The 18508-nt window shown below is 31.1% G+C and overlaps 1 protein-coding gene across 1 annotated transcript in view; it reads left to right on the forward strand.

Moving 5' to 3' along the window:
• LOC132949468 (neuropeptide CCHamide-2 receptor-like) overlaps window positions 1–14357 on the forward strand; it is a 132652-nt gene extending 118295 nt beyond the window's left edge. The window contains exons 2-3 of the mRNA XM_061020377.1: window positions 4067–4493; window positions 10218–14357. Coding sequence (XP_060876360.1) covers window positions 4108–4493; window positions 10218–10965 — 1134 coding nt within the window. The 5' untranslated portion in view covers window positions 4067–4107 and the 3' untranslated portion in view covers window positions 10966–14357. The remainder of the gene's footprint in view (window positions 1–4066; window positions 4494–10217) is intronic.
• Window positions 14358–18508: the final 4151 nt, after the last annotated feature.

Consider the following 18508-nt stretch of genomic DNA (forward strand, 5'->3'; position numbering starts at 1 on the left):
AAAAAAAATTAAGAAAAGAAACATCAAGCGAACAATGGCATTTATATGAAATGAACAGAATTGTTGGTTTAATTTCATAAATAATATAAATAATTTAAGAAATGACCGGGTACTAATTTTACAAAAATCGAAAAAAAACCACCAATAACACGTTATATGGATCCTAATTCTATTTTATATTTATAACGATGTCGTGCATAGACAACATATTATAATACATTGGCTACCTCTAGGTACATTATATTATGAAGGTTTGAAGAATTAGCGGGCGGAATTCGACGTACTGTTAACTCCGATAGAGCTAGAGAACATAAAATGACCGAAAAAATGAAATACTACAATTTATAATAAATAGTACTGAATTTGAACTCCTGTTGGTATTGAACCTCAGCTGCAGTACTCAATGCACAGAGGTTCAAAAATGAAAATAGTAGGCCAAAAGTCAATATTTGAAAATGCTCAAATAAAGATACTAAAACATGTAAAACGTTTCGCAAAATAGTATTAGCTATACCGGTCAAATAATAATTTAAGTAAACAAAATATAGTTTTTTTCGTAATAACTATAATATTTTGTCGATAATCGTCGTATAGTTCAATTTTCTATAACAAATAAAATAAAATGAAGTTGAAGTACTTATCATTTTATCTATGTTGAATAAGATACTAAGATAGTATGCAGTTATTTTTTTATATTATTATAATGGCTTTAATCTGACAAATTACGCGTAATATAAAATCTACAAATATATTTTAAATAGCAGTACGACCCATTGTCTAACCGAAAAAACACGTTCAATTATGTTTTAGGTTAAATATTTTAAAAATTGATCCTAAGGATGATAATCTACAAAATATCAACAAATGTTTGAATTCGTAGTTCTTTAACAGTCAATTACTTATAATACTTATATATTGTTCTATATTGACTTATATTTAATCTTTTTGTTATTTTTCAAGGGCGCCGCTTGTTCATCTTTAATAAGTGGCAATATTTAGGACCTAAAATGAAAAGAGAGATTGTAGTGATGACTGATCTAATTAATCTTTTTTTTTTGTTAGCGTGAGGATAATTTTCTTGATTTTGTTGCTTAATATAAAAAAAAAAAAAAATTAAAAAAACGAAATCTAGTAAAAAATGGTTATATTAAAAATCGTATTTTATTATGGTTTAAGAATACAACTCGAAAATTGAAATCCAATGTGCCGTGTAAGAAGTGTATCATTTTCTAAAAAAAAACAATTATCAAAATCTGATTTTTTTACTAGTCTTGAGAGTTTTTTTTTGTAAGAAATGGTTTTTGACAAAAAAACAGGTCACGAGCAGGCCCGTTTGGTCGGTATACGAATACAAATTATTATTACAAAAAATTATTGTGGAAGTTCATTTTACAGATCATTTTATAAGATTCCTGTGAAAATTAGAATTTCGGCAAACTATTTTCATTTTGAACCACTGTGTGACGCGGTTCGGAGGATAATTCCCGCGGTGCACTAGCTGGTAATATGTTCACCGACTGTACCACAATGTGAAATTTGAAGTTTAATCATGTACCACCGGTTTCGAGTGGCCCGCGTACAAGCATACACGTCTGTGCCTTCATTGAGCACGTTCGCGTCATCATAAATCGTAATAAATTGCACACGAAGTATTATAATAAATTATATACTCGTAAATACTTTAGTGGATTACGTGGAATCGTTGGTTATGCATCAATGAAGTACTTATTGGTATTAGAATTATTGTTCAGCCGTTTTAGATTTTAGTCATATGTGTATATGCGTGGTTTCCGGAAAAACCTAATAATATAACATTATTATTATCTATTATAACCTAGGCACGTTTCCTTATACGATGTACTACGTCATTATCAAGAGGGATTAGTACGTTATTATTATCATCATTTTTATTGTTCAACTGATTTGTATTACATAATATAATATATATTTAGATACTATTCGAACATAAAATATTTCTTCAAATATTAGAAAGTGAAAAATATAATAATGCAAGTAGATTGAATAATAAGTAATAATATATGCCTATTTGAAAAAAAAAATTTTTTACTTCAAAAGTAGAAACGGTGATAGAAATGAGTGAATAAAGAGCGTCGAAGAAAACTTTTAAGGTAGACAATTAGGAGCGTTCACATGAACCCGTGAGATTCAAAACGTGCAGGAAGGTAAAATAAATTACGATTTTATCGGATTTATAAAACGTAGTTGCAGTTAGGTACGTCGTACGTGAATACTGCATTACAAATTTCAATGCTAGGTATAGCATAAAATCCAGAATCCAATAATTCAAGTATTATAGGTACCATATTGTTTGACCAGCTATCGTAAAGTCGTAGTTCGTATGTAAATTTCAACACTAGCTGTGATCATATATATCATCACAAAGTTCAAAGTGGAAAATATGTAAAACGATGAGCAAAGTACCAACCAAGTCCAACAGTTCAATAACCACATATTCAGATAGATTTTCTGTATGAGTTTTGTTGTACAATTAATGCCAACTTCATGGAGTTGTTTTTGAAGTTGCACACTGAATGTTACACGTAACATATTATACCTAGTAAGCGCATGAACTGTCGCAAATGTGACTGACGTGAAATGCGTAACTAAAATGAACGACCCACTAAAACTATAATATAGCTACAAATGTATATGGTTTTTTTAATAGGTACGTCTTAAGTTGTTGTTTCGATAAAAAAAAATGTAGACGATTATCGGGTACAAACAGCGAACGTGGTATACGTTTCCTCAGTGGTATAAATTTCATTTGGATTCTAAAAATCGGCCAGCATAATACATGTATATCGTATTATTGTCCCATGAATTTGAATGGAAAATTTTTTTCATAAACATTTTACCTCGATTTGCAGAAACAGGGCTATAATATAATATAGCAATTATGTAATTTAAGGTAAAATGTGAGCCTATATAAAATCGTTGCAGCCAATTGCCTTAGACGTCGAGGCTTTAAGAAATAAAAAAATATATATAGTGAATGTATCTATCAATAATTATGATTTTGTGCAATAACCGATTATTATTATATTATTGTTGTACGCGATACGATACCGGCAGTTGATGAGTCACTTCATTCAACTTTCAATGAATCACAATTAAAGTCGATAGGTACTAAAAGCCTTAAATGTTATGGGAGAGAATGCTTACCAGTTGGCACTTTGGCAGTAGGTAATCATGGCATGATAAGTGGTGATAATGAGAATACCAACATATCAATATATTATATTAGATACAACAAATTACATAGGAATCAACTTTACTATCGTTGCATCACGGAATTGTTATTATCTGTATTATTCTATATAATCTATAGATGTATAAAAATTACTTTATTATATTATGACACATAATAGCACCAAAATTAGTAGGACATAAGCGCCAATATAACATTATACCTAATATAATATTATTATTTATTACATAATTTCCGAAGATATTAAAAAGAAATATTATGCGCATCAATATTAATAGGTATCTATAATAATATATAGCTAGGTATTTCAAATATAATTCATAGTTAAAAATCTACGATAGTTATAAGTTATAAGTTATAAGTATTTTGTATAACACAAATACTCGTTGATGCCCTATCGTAATACATTTTACCGATTAAGATGGTACGTTTGTCGTTTTTCAACGATGCAGTTCTACATATTATTTTAATATCTGCGGGTACGAAGCTAAAAAGTACCTGTGATTTTCGCGCTTTTATACGATACAATTTATTTATTTTTTTACTCATTTCGGTGCCTTATAGTCTTTATCCACCGATAAAAGTAATGACTGTGTGTCTGCTAGTTCTCGATAATCTCGCAAACCACAAAAGCTATCAGAGCTACCACGTTCACATAATATTATTAAGTCCGGTCGGTACTCCGATTGGTTTTTTTTATTTTGGTCGGGTGCCACCGACAAAAAAATAAAACTCTTTAAGGGCAACACTATACTGGAACGTTTGCCCGGGTCGGCGCTGTATTTTCGGTGTTCGTTTTTTTGCTTGTTCAAACCGTTTTGTTCGTTTGTCTTGCAGCAACAGAACCCACGGTGGCAGCGACTACGGTCAAATCGGTCATGATGGCGGCGGCGATCGCCACGAACCACACGGGTGTCGGCGACATGTCGGACGACAATGTTTACGAACCGTACTCCAACCGGCCGGAGACGTACATCGTTCCGGTGGTGTTCGCCATGATATTCGTAGTGGGCGTACTGGGCAACGGCACGCTGGTGTTGGTGTTCATCAGGCACCGGAGCATGCGCAGCGTGCCCAACACGTACATACTGAGCCTGGCACTGGGCGACCTGCTGGTCATCATCACGTGCGTGCCGTTCACGTCCACCGTGTACACGGTCGAGTCGTGGCCATATGGCGAGCTCATATGCAAGCTCAGTGAGGCCACCAAGGACGTGTCCATCGGTGTGTCCGTGTTCACGCTGACCGCGCTCAGCGCCGAGAGGTGAGTCGCGTTTTGTTTTTCTAAAAAAATCAAAATTCAAAAGGATAATATTTATGTTTGTATTTTATATGTTATAAAATTACCTTAAACGAAAATAGTGCATATACCTTACATAATAATATGATAATCAAATAATATGTATTACTAGATAGTAACAATCTGATAAATGGATGTACGAGGACAAGGCTAAAAGACATATTTTTTCAATACAAATAAAATGTGACTTATAAATAGTCGAATTTAAGGTATTTAACTGAAGCAGTAGTAATTGAGATAAGAGAAAGTACTTTTTAAGATAACCTGAAACCGCTCCACAACTTGCACTCAGGATTAAGAAGTACTTATCAAATTCCCGTTGGCTGCAGCGGTGTCGTCGAGACGGACTAAATGAATTTTCATTAAATTAAAAAAGTTCAAATATTTTATATTATCTAAATACATTTGATATTGCATAAGAACAAACTTCCTAGTTCAGTATTGTGAACACTAAATTATAGTAAACAGATTCAAAAACGTGTACCTACTTATTCCTTTTTAGTTTTTAGAAGGTACACATAAAAATATCAAAAAAATGTATAAGAGACGGATATTTAATTGATCTCTACCGTTTTACCAAGATTCTTAAAAGTTTTAAAAGGTTTTATCCGTATCATAGTTACTATCCTAAAGACTCATAGGTACTTGAAATGTGTTTATCACTTTAGAATTCCAAATTATTTTGGAAATTCGTAATATCAAAAAAAAAAAAAAAAAGGTGGGTAAGTGGATGTCGTTGTTTTTTTCATCTGCCTTTGAAACAATAACCTAGGAGCCTTCTATTAAATTTTCAAGCTTTTTTACTCGACAGATAAAATTTTATTGATATTTATAGAAAAAAAAACTAAAAAAATTGAAAACTGACAATGTCCGTAAACAGCTCAAAATAAGTCAAAATATAATTGTATGGTCTATAGAAAATGCTAATATAAACATTCAGTCAAAATGTCATGTCCTTTTGGTCATTTGTTTTAGAGTTACACCAAAAACCAAAATCGATTTTCTCAAAAACAGATTTTGCGTGAAAATTCCCGTTTTTCCTTAATTTTTCTTTTGTTATTCACGTCGCGTTTGAAAACTACTGATAAATTTTTACTTTTGACCCCCTCAAAGTACCAACTAGATTCACATTCCTATCAGAAAAGTTACTGTTGAAGAAAATCCAAGCATTTTTACTGTCCTAAAAGTTGATAACAGACACAAAAATAAAAAAAAATAAAAAAAAACACACATCATTGTAAAATCAATACATTCATCGCTTCGCTCAGAATCTAATAAATTAGTGTATCCAAACCTGGGACTATATACTGCCCTCCTAAGCCAAAAGGCAGTAAGCGACAAAATTTGAAAAATGAGTTTATTATATCAAAGTATTGGTTATTTTAAGGCGAATTTTTTGATTCCTTATCAAAAATACCGTAAAAGCAATAGATTTTATAATAAACGTGGTTAAACATATACATATGTATTTACAAATATATGAAATAAAGGTACCTACTAAGCAAAAAAACAGTATCAAACCCATGCCAAGCAAAAAGGCAGTAACTGAACACAGTATACGGTAATTTTGCCTAGTATTGGCTCAAATACGGTATTTTCGTTTAGATTATTGATGATAATTTTCTAGCCATATTACACAATATCATATTATCATAGCTTATAATGATTTATAAACATACGCTGTTGACCACGGTCTTAGAAGATCTCGCTGTTAACATTCTGATTGTTATTAATTCTGTGCTTGTGGTTTAGCCCATCGACTATGATTATAATATTATATTATTTCATGGTTATGTTACTAATAACTAATAAATGTGCTCATTTTGCATTTTCCCTCTGTAAACAATAATATTAATGTCTGACACCGCTAATCTAAAAATATGTACCTATATGTGTTTTGAGGTGTTAAGAGGTATCTTAGAGTTTATCCATGAGCGTTATTGGATTCTACAGGAAAAGTTATTTAAGAATCATTAATTTATTATTTATTTTAATAACATGATAAAAATAACAAGATGGTTCATAAAAAGTTATTTTTCTCAAAACTACCAACTACATTGTTGCTTACTGCCTTTTGGCTTAGGAGGGCAGTATACTGGAACGTATACAGGACGTATAGTGGGGAGATCAACAAGTTTTCTATGGTAACAGCTTGGCCCGGGTAGAGAAAACCTTACAAAAAATCAGTACACATGCTTTGACAGTCTGTTTTTTTGTTTTTTTTTTGGGAGGGGGGCTGGAAGGGGGTTAGTGGTAACGTTATTAGATATGTTTATTATATTCATCGATTGCTAGTGGAAATCTAGGTAAATTATAACGCGAAGTTATAACATTGTATAGGTAACATTGTTTTTCATCTTAGTTATTATTTGACTTGCCTTGGAAACCGTAACAGTCAGAAAAAAATATGTTGTATCCAGCCCTGAAAAAACATATATTATGATTTCTATTAAAACTTGTAACATTTTATTACACAGGTCCCCTTCCAAGTCGGGCTCCAACCAATATAAACGAACAATTATGCGTACCTATGCCACTGATCCGAACATTTAGTATTTTATGATGGTATATATTTTTAAACCAATTTATCATTTATTCGATCTAATATACTACACATTTCTATTATTTTCTGATGCGAACACCCATTGAAACCATTTTAGCCTTTCGATTCCATCGCCATTGTTATGGTTTCAATAAAATACCTCACATAAACGGCACACATTCTTCTACAGCAGTTATTTTTAGGATCTCAAGTTAAAATCTCTAATACAAATCATACATAATATTTTATTTGTATAGATTAATATTAACTATAAATTATGTTTAGGTGATTTTCAATAAAATTAAAACTATTTGTAAGACTTTTAATTCTATACCTAATTGTAAAGCTCCAATTATACTTTAATTTAATTTCTATCTTTTTTCTTATTATTGTAAAAGCAAATATTCACAATCTGCAGTACCTATACATAATATACATGAATACAATATTAGTAAAAATGGTTTAGTTATGAATATGTGACATGTTGACTTGTGGGAAGGGGTGTCTAGACAGAGACACCACAAAAAAACGGGTAAGTGGATGTCGTTCTGCTGTACAGTAGGTTACAAGTGGGACAATGTATAATGGATTGTATTAAACTTGAATTCAATGATATAATATCATTGTATAAGAAAAACGATTCTGAGCGGAGACGGTTTAACAGTCTGGATTTTTTAAATTTTTATTATTTATTATAGCCTTTAAGTAGAATTAATATTATAATATTATAATTTTTTATTCATTGCTACGGTGATAAACAAATCGTAAGAAATTAAAATCCCATTTTAAGCGGTTTTTCGTAATTTGTCAGTAGTTATTCCCGTGGCATTACATAACTATTGAGAAAATCGAAAAATGACCTCTTTAAAGTACCATCTCGATCCAATTTGCTAAAAGATAAGGTACTATATGTTGAAATCAAAGCACTCTATCTGGTAGACATTTTGTATACAGGATATAAAAAAAATAAACACTATTGTAAAACCACTAGTTTTCTCGCTCCGCTCAGAATCTAAAACTCTGAAGTGTAGGTACGTTTAGATATTAATTTCCATCTTATACTACTTTAAACGCAATTCAATCAATTTTTAAACAAAATAATATGACGATTAAGATGGCAACATTGAACTTATTAAAAAAAAATTGTTAACATTATTATTAACTTATTGTAATTATTTTTTGTAATTAAATATAATAACTTAAAAACTAACATTTGTAATCTCAAATGTATTATCAATGCATATAATCCATGTGTAAGTGGTAAAAAAATGTATGGATATAATGTATCAGCTGATTATCCCAGTAATTTGTATTTATAGTTCATGATTTATACTTTACTATTATAATTTGAATCTATTTTAAATGTATTATTTCTTTAATAATTATATACCTATTGAAAATATAAAAGTTTCAAACAATTTCATATTAATAATTTTGTGAAACCTTAAATATATTTTTATCAATTTTAAAATTGGTTGGTATAAAATATCTGTTTTATTGCCTTTACTTGACACATTTTAAAACAATTAATGGTATGAAATATAGAATCATTAAAAAGTATAGCATATATAATAATATGTACTGTCCCATATAAAAATATATTATATTAACGTTATGATAATAATAATAACATCATTAAGTTTGTCATTTTCAACGATATTTTTTAATGTACAAGTAAAATGGCTAATGTGAATTGTATGTGCATAAAGTATAAATTATTTTTGTGATAAATCAAAACGACAAAATGTTTATTCACATACTCTTTGAATTGTATTCATACTGTACTTGTGGTGGCATTTCCATTTTAGTTATTACTCAAACGTGCACATAACAATTTAAAAATAATTATTATTTTGGAAGTATACAACTTTATTTACTGTGTAGTTTGTTCGAACTTCGAACTGATTTCTCTTTTCCTATGAATCGTGATATAAATAATGAATGATATTTATTTACTAATTGGATTCTAGTTAAATTCAATTCAAATAAGATATTTGTTTTGCAAATATATAGGCTGTAGATTTATACAGGTTGATTCACCATTCAAGCTCGCTTCCTTTTTCTTCTTCAATTTATTATACAGCTATTCCAGTCTAATAGTAATCTAAACGATAAACGCACCGTTCGTTACGCCCATTCCTTTGTGGTGTTTCATGCACAATTTTATCTGCTGTTACATATAATGGAGTCCAATCGTCTAATAATCATAGCATTACAAATAAAAATTCAACTCAAATCAAATTAAATCTATCATCATCTTCGCCCAAGCCCAAGCCCCAAGGTATTGGATAAGAAACAAAAAATATTCATACCTAAGTCTAAATCGGTACTCAGTTCTCGCTACACAAGATGACTCAAATGAAAGCATACTTCTAAACAAGACCCAAACTCACACGCATAATATAATTTCACCAAAACCACCAACAGTTTATATCAAAGGCGTGAGGAATTTTTCCAGTTTTACCTCAAAATCGATTTAATTACACTAAGTATTAACTCTATAGAATAATTTATTTGTAAGCCACACCTTCATATCCTGATATTTTTTTGCCAATATTTCAATTTCTAGATATTTATCTTCTCTATAAAAATGGACATAGGATTGTGTATTAATTTTATCCAATCCGGGCCACCACAGGTTGAATTAAGTAAAAACTTAGTGGTATAACTTTGATACTTTAGAGTTAAACTATACACTATTACGTACCAGCGCAACACGTGGGTCAGCGATCTACCACTCGCATAATTACAAGCGAATGTCACGGACAACGCCGTTCGGGATTGCTACAAATTAAAATATAATTTATTAATATCATTTACAGTTTTACACTTAAAAAGACATTGCTTCCACAGCGAGTTACATCCTGAAAAAGGAGTTGAACAATCGCAATTTATTTTTTCGGGCAACGCCGGGTAATTAAGCTAGTATATTATAACTAAGGTGTTAATGTTATATATATTATGCTTCGTTTCTTAGCTTGGCGATTTAGGTTATATGTGAACATGATGATAATAATAATATTTTATTCTATATTATGCTTATGAATTTTAAGGAAATTAAATTTTAATTACCTACCTACTATTATACATATAACTGCACACAATAACAATAACAATAATAATGAATTTTATTGTTTATCGTTTAGGTACTGCGCCATTGTGAACCCCATCCGACGGCACGTGTCATCAAAACCGTTCACATTGATGACGGCCATAGCCATATGGATATTGGCCATGGTTCTGGCCACGCCGTCTGCCACGTTCTCGCACCTGGCCACCGAGCCGATACCCAATACGAACCTGACCATCGAGTACTGTTACCCGTTTCCGATGGAGCTGGGCAGCGGTTACGCACGCGGCATGGTCATGTTCAAGCTGCTCACGTACTACGTGGTGCCGCTGTGCGTGATCGGGTGCTTCTATCTGCTGATGGCCCACCACTTGATGGTGTCCACGCGCAACATGCCCGGGGAGCTGCAGCACGCCGGTCAGTCGGGCCAAATCCGGGCCCGGAAGAAGGTGGCCAAGATGGTTCTGTCGTTCGTCGTCATATTCATGATCAGCTTCCTGCCGTACCACGTGTTCATGGTGTGGTTCCACTTCAACCCGTACTCGCACGACGAGTACGACGACTACTGGCACGCGTTCCGCATCGTCGGATTCTGTCTGAGCTTCATCAACTCCTGCGTGAACCCTGTGGCGTTATACTTCATCAGTGGCGTGTTCCGCAAACACTTCAACCGGTACCTGTTCTGCTGCTGCCCGTTCGCCCGGTCTGGCCCGGCCACCGTCGAGTCCACCATCCAGGACATCAACCTGACGCACGTCAACAGCACGTCGTGCCGGCGACTCAACTCGGTCATCACCAGCCACACGCTCGGCCACGCTACCTGACGGGCGGCCTGCGGCGGAAGGCCCAACGCCAACGGCTGCAAACGCCCCGAGGACTTCAACGTCGTCTGATAACGATAACAATATTATATTATAACGCTGATGACGAGGGCGGTGACGGCGATCGCGTGATATACCTAGGTTACGTCAAACGAATATTATATTTTGTATTGGTAACGTTAGCGATACTGTCACAGATCTTGGTATAATATTATAATAACACCCACGGGTGACGACGAGTCGAGACTCGGGCGCACCCCATCGTTTGTATACAGTATAATATTATGATGGGTGGTGTAACACGCTGTGGGGTGACTGGCGATAGATTTCTTTCCGTTCGGAGGACGCGTGTCATCGGTTACCGTACTTACCACAAACGAACACGCACGGTACTTCGAATGTCGGTCCATACCACTATACTGTTATACCCGCGGCGTAAATACTGTAAATGTGAGGGGGCACCTATAATATTGTTTTGTATCCGACCGCTATTTTTTTTTTATGAAATTTGTGTTATTATAATTCATAAAAATATGTATTTGTGTACGTACGTTTCCGTAATGCGTCTACGTAATGTCGTGGATCGTGCACAGAGGTCACGGGTCAATCGCAGCGTCTTTTTATCAAACACATTATCCCCCCCCCCCTCTCCCAAAGTGCACCGTCTGTTTTTATAATAATAATAATATTATGATCTGTGATATTATCGAAATTCGTTATAGTAGTTGTATCAGTGCAGCGGCTATACGACGACACGCCCTCGCCATCACCGTGCTATATTACGAGCATTAATAGTATTATACAAAAACGATTTATTTTTCAATGTTGGTCTTCATCCGCATCTCTTTTTCTCTTCGTTTCGCCTGCACAACTTTCTTCCCGAACTCGGCGACACGAGTAATGTCGGCACATTACCGCCACTGCCCGCAACGACTTCCTCGTAAATTGTTCCTCCGAATCCATATTACCGCTATATATATAATCCATGTATATATATATATTATATACGATATAGATGTATTCGCAGTAGGTGTAAGTACTGACGACGGCTTTAAGATAAATTGTCTCGTTCGACAAGTTTCCAGCTATACGAGTCCTGTTACGGCTGCGAGCGTCGTCTCACAATATACGTGGCCTCGTACGTGGCCGTATAAAATACGATAATATGATATTATTATTATTTTATAGTAGTGATATCAGTTGTAGTTGGAAAAGTATTTCGATTCGAGGCTCAGGTTTTTTATTATATTATATCAAAATCAGCTTATACTTTGTACTGTTACTCGACTTCAATTTTTTTTTATCCGCACATGGTCTTACTTATGTAGTTTTGCTTTTACAAATATTGTATTACGTCCCTACTTAATCTTATAGGTATACCATACCGCACACACTTCACGTCCAGAATGGTTTCTTTCAGGACGATCAATGTTACATACAATTTAAAAACCTACTCGAGATGACGCGTCTTAGAGGCGGGATTGAACTAAACATTGGCTGCCCAAGTAATACTAATACATATATTGAAATACTAATATCGATTTTCACTTCGGAAATTACTTCAACCACATGAATCAAAATATTATTATGATCTTAAATGTAGGTTATGTTATAATTTACATGATATATAAATAATCATATCTTTAATTAAACCCACCTCATTCATCAAATCTTCAAAAGTTTATTCGTTTAGTAGGTAAGTAGAAAAATCAAAATTGATATCACAAAATATAAATGTTACATAAAAATAAGTCCAGGGAAATTATGAAATTATGTCCTGAGTTAAATATTATAAGAAATTAGTAATTTCTAGAATTAATGTTGATTATCAAATACTAGCGTCTGACAACCAATTCTATAAATTCTAACATGAAACCAGCAAAGAGCCACAGGTGGTGAATTATTGCCACCTTAAAACGCCCATGTCGTATAACTGTATATTTTGATGCTGGAACTTTCATATTATGCGTAACACTATAACGGAGAAATTCAAAAATATACAACATTTAAAAATTTACACAACTTATCAACTTTCAGTATTTAACAGTTGTGCAAAATAATGATTTTATAAATTTTGTCAGGTAATTTATAATTTTGTATTTAAACACTTTTGTTCAAGAACTAATTGTCACAGTATTTTATATCTATACACACATTGTGCAATATAAATTGCATAAAGGTTTGATCGGCTTAAAAAATAATTCATGTCAAACAAATCTGCAGTAATAACTGGTTGCATATACTTAGTGATAATACCAATAGTAGTAATAAAAGCTATACATTTTTAATTTTAGCATAGGTAAGCTATTTCGTAAGATATATGATATTTATTTACCTTGTTATATTTAAAATTAAATAATTATAGAAGCAGGCGTAGACTGGCCGGGATGCTACAGTATCTCTTGCCCTAAAATATATTTGCCTAATATTATTTATTATATATTTAAAGACTCTAGACACCTAATGAACAGCAGATTGTTGTTATCAACTTACAATTACTAGTAATCTATAGTATTGTACAACTTTGATTGAAAGTTGGTTGTAACTTGGTACTTATTTACGTTTTTAACGTATATTCAATATTTTTTTAAAACAAAATAAAAATATATTAATATTTTATAAATAATCTACATGTATTAAATTCGCCCTAACAATTTTTGTTATTTGCCCTTTAAATTGAGTAGTATTCCGTGCCCTATTTCACCAGTCCGCGCCTGTATAATAAATTATACATATTGTAATATATTTAAATATAATAATGTACGTAAGTATTACGTATATATTTTTATTATTATTAATTATTTTAGATAAATACATTCAGCATTTACTACACCCAAAATAAAAGATCTATTATATTTTATTGTTACAAGTTATAAATTGTAATACAAATGACTCCATGGATGTTTACCACGTCATATTTCATATAAAATCAATGTTGTTGTTCTTAGTTGTCGCGTCTTAATTTTAAAAAAAATATGATGATAATGATAACAAAACAAAATGGGATATTTTAATGGTTATTTAAAATCAATTATGTAATAGATATAATGCACTACTGTCGTAATGCTATTATTTCATATAAAAAATATAACGATTGTGTTGCAAACACTACTGGTTGCAATTTTTTAGAAATGAAAAGTATATACTATTTAGATTTATGAGTTTTTATTATCATTTTACTGTTAACTTAATGTTATGATTCATTAATTTTGAATTATATAACTCATTATTATTAAAAAATAACAGATAGTTAATCATTAAACAAAAGAAAAAAATTAAAAACAACTGGATTTAAATTAAATTAAATTAATTTTATTTTATATAGTATAATATACTTCCATGGAAAATACAATTTAGTACCTATAAAATGTATTACCTCCACGAACAAAAAAATGGTCATTATTTTGTCATTTATATATTATAATGTATTATGTAGAACTGTTCCTTTTTTTAAGTTATTAATCATTAATATTGTATTATTATAAATGTATAATACGTTTAGTATTTACGTTAAGTAATATAGTATTTCATAGTAATAATTAAGTATTTTTATTTGATATATACAGTAAAATTAATTACAATTTTAAACAATAATGTTCATTATTGAATGTTAAGCTCAAGTTAAAAAAAAAATATGCAACTTGTATATTGCATTGAAAACAACTATTATTTTTCTTGAATTGCTTTTCTTTCATTAAAAAAAAATATTTCCTTATTTTTCTATTGTTTTTTTTTCTAAATATATATAGTCAAGTATTCTTTGTTAATAGGTATTTTATCAGAGATCATTCTGGTTATTTCATGTCACAAATTATTTTACTTCTCAAACTAATTAACTAAATAAATTTGTTAAAAAAGTTACACAAAAGTTACAATCACGTAAAAAAATAAGAATTTAAATATGATTATCTCACGTGAGAGCAATGGAAATGTACAACTGATTGTGTTAAATTTTCAAAACAAAACACACGACATCAAACAACTGAATCACATAAGTATAATATATAGGTACTACTTGAGAAGTTAATAAACATAAACATTTTAAATCCCATTCATTTCGCTCACCAGCTAAATTAACATGTTTTTTAAAAAATACGAATATTTTTACTGTTAAGTTCATTCATAACAACAGACTGTGCTTTGAAACTTAAAACTAACTGCTTGCTATAAGTGAACACTTGTGATTTTCAATCGTATACGTATATCTATAGACGTAAAAAAATGCATAGAACTATCGAAAATTCGTCATTATTTCAAAAAACCCCTAAATATATGTATCTAAAATAAAATAATACAGTCTGAATAATTTATCTGTAATTACCAAGGTAGGTGCTCCATTTTACTATAGGTATACCATATTATACACTGTTGTATAGGCACCGGGTACGGCATTACCCATATCAAATACGTACCTACATATGTATTAAATATTTTTTATATTAATACAGTTGGAATATAAATTCCAATTAAACAATTTTGCAATAATAAATTTTTATTAAAACTTACTGATGACTAGTTAATTATGAATACTAATTACTAACTAGTAATTGTTGCTCTATATAAATGGCCAGTGGCAATTATTATTGCATTTCTGTATCAAAAATCAAAAATCAAAAACCCTCTCATTTGTATTTTTTTAATATTGTTGTTATTTGTCTTATGTTTTTCAAAAAATTTTACTCTCACGAACACCGACTGCAATTACACGATTATTAGTTTTAAATGTACAACCTTTACTGTCTGTCACCATTGTTTGTCGCCTTTAGATCAGGTACATATATAAAACATTTTCTAAGTAGCCTTTTATCCACTTATTGTCAACATAAGTATGAATATTTATGTTACCTTTCCCGTCTGCCATAATGTGCTTACCATCTCCAATACGTACAGGCGAATGCACATCAAAATGTTTATAATCGATGAACCACTCTTTTCGATTTGTCATGTGGTCGCTCGCACCTGAGTCCATATACCATTTGTCTGAGTCGTCGATTTCTTCAATTTTTCTTTGTACACCAATAATAAGCACCAAACCGGAAGTTGATTTCTTTTCTTCTTGTTCCTTTTTGAATATCCTGCAGTCCCTTTTCCAGTGTCCTGGTTTTTTACAGTGATTGCATTTTCCTGGTTTTGAATTACAATTTTTGCTCACATATTTTTGACTTTTATTATACTTGCCTTTGTTTGCAGTCAAAGCACTAATTTCAGCACCATCGTCACGGACCTCATGTCCTTGCACTTGTCATGTTTCTTCTACCATCAATTGAGTGGTTAACTGTTTTATTTGCACTATTCATTGAGTCCCATGCACTGTAGAAGTGCCTATAGCTATCAGGTAATGTCATCAAATTTTTTTGTAATTAACATTGATTCTGAGATAGGTTCTACCAATTGTTCTAGTTGTCTACTTAGATTTTCTAACTTTGAAATATGACCTACTATATTTTATTTTGGATCCATTGTATAACGATAGAACTTTTGTTGTACTATTGGTATGCTTGTGTCCGACATATGTTTGTACACACTAAGTAGTTTGTTCCACATACTATTTGCTGTGTCACAGTTCATAATGTATTGTAGGGGTTGTTCATCTGACGATGTGACGATACATTTTTGAGCCTTATTATCTGCCCTTTTCCATACTGAAAAATCAACGCTATGCGTTTTTCTCGCTTCATCTTCAGTTTCATTACCGGTTTTTGCTAAAATTGGTTTCTTTGATTTTCCTGTTACTACATCAAATATTTCAGCTGCATTCATGATTACCTTAATTTGAAATTTCCACATTTTCCAGTTTGATGCATCTTTGAGCTTGTTGATTTTATATTGTTCATTTTCCATATTTAAAAAAACGTACACTGCACTTACTTGGCGAATTATTATTGCTGTACACTATCTGTACACAAAACATGCAATTCGTTAATCAGTTATTATTTTACTAACTATTCACGACTTTATTATAAAGACCTTACTACTGGGCCCATAACCTGTTGAAGTACATAGATATACAGAAGTTAAAGGTAAATAATAATAAGATCGGATATATATAATATAATAATAAGTATAATGATACGATGTACAATAGTGTTACGAGGCGTAATATAAATCAACGACTGACTATGTATACCTGGCTACACTACACAAGACATATATACTGTAGTATTATAAAAATGTTTAGTCAGCGTCTGCTGAACATCAGTGTGAATATATTACTTATACACTACATTATATAGGGTGTTTTGTTTATAATTCCAACAAAATAATAAATAGGTATTTAATATTGATAAATATAATATGAATAGCCATGGTTAATCATTATTGTTTAAAATAACTAATTAAAAAAAAAATACACATATGATGAGTATATATAAGATAATTAAATACATAACATATTATTATATTATTATTTACTATAGAACTAAGAGTTAATCATAAATTTATCAATATTTATTATTCACAATATTAATGAAAATTACATTACAATTTACAATAATAATTTATTTAAGTAAAACATGGCTCAAATAAACGTAAGCAACTAAAACAACACACGTTTATGTTCGAGCACAAAATACATACTTATGTAATACCTAGCTAATACATTTTTTTAAATATTAATTATGTACCTATATCATTATAATAATATATAACATGTATAGTTTATACTGCTTAGGTATAATACAATATGCTAATAATTTATACAATATGACTGCATTGGCATAATTAGGTGACAATACCCCTCCCCCATAGAAGTGCTTAGCCCCTCATGAATAAAATCCAAATCCTTGCATAGGTAATAAAAAATAACTTGCTTGAATTCAATGTGTAAAATTAATACCCTAACTATACATTTATACATGTTGAATGTATATAAAGTATAAATATATAATATAGTAATAATTTATGAGTTTATGTATAAGAATAATTAAACAATAAGTGCCTACATCATGTCTACTATAACCCAAAACAGATTCCTGGCTATGATAAATAATATGAAAAGAGATTAATTATCCAATAATAATAAAATAAAATTATCGATAATGGTGTTTTATAAAAATTGTCATCTAAAATATAATATGGGACTATACATTTATAAAAATAATATATAATACAATTATTAATTATACTTATTTTAATGTCTACTTATCTTGTTCAATGACTCTACTGTATGGTTAAACTTTGATCTAACAGGACTCCCCACGACTACTTAACTTTTGCGACGCTCGTGATCGGGAGTGTGGAAGATTTTAACCACCATGGTTCCTTTTTAACCTTAGGGTTTCTAAAAATCTTGCCCACCCCCCACTCCATATAAACTAATTAAACCCTAATTACGCTCATGTGTGACTGTATGGTTGATATGGTGTGTATAGACTATGGTGTGTACAAACTGTAGACCATTTTTCGTATGACACAAATTTACATACCTAATATAATATGTTCCTCTTATACTAAATATATTCAGAAATTGAGTATTAAATATTAATCACATATAATAAGCTATTTATGAACAATGGATCAATAAAATGTGTGAGAGACATGGACGCAT

This window comes from Metopolophium dirhodum, chromosome 7, assembly GCF_019925205.1.
Source record: "Metopolophium dirhodum isolate CAU chromosome 7, ASM1992520v1, whole genome shotgun sequence".
Classification (NCBI taxonomy): domain Eukaryota; kingdom Metazoa; phylum Arthropoda; class Insecta; order Hemiptera; family Aphididae; genus Metopolophium; species Metopolophium dirhodum.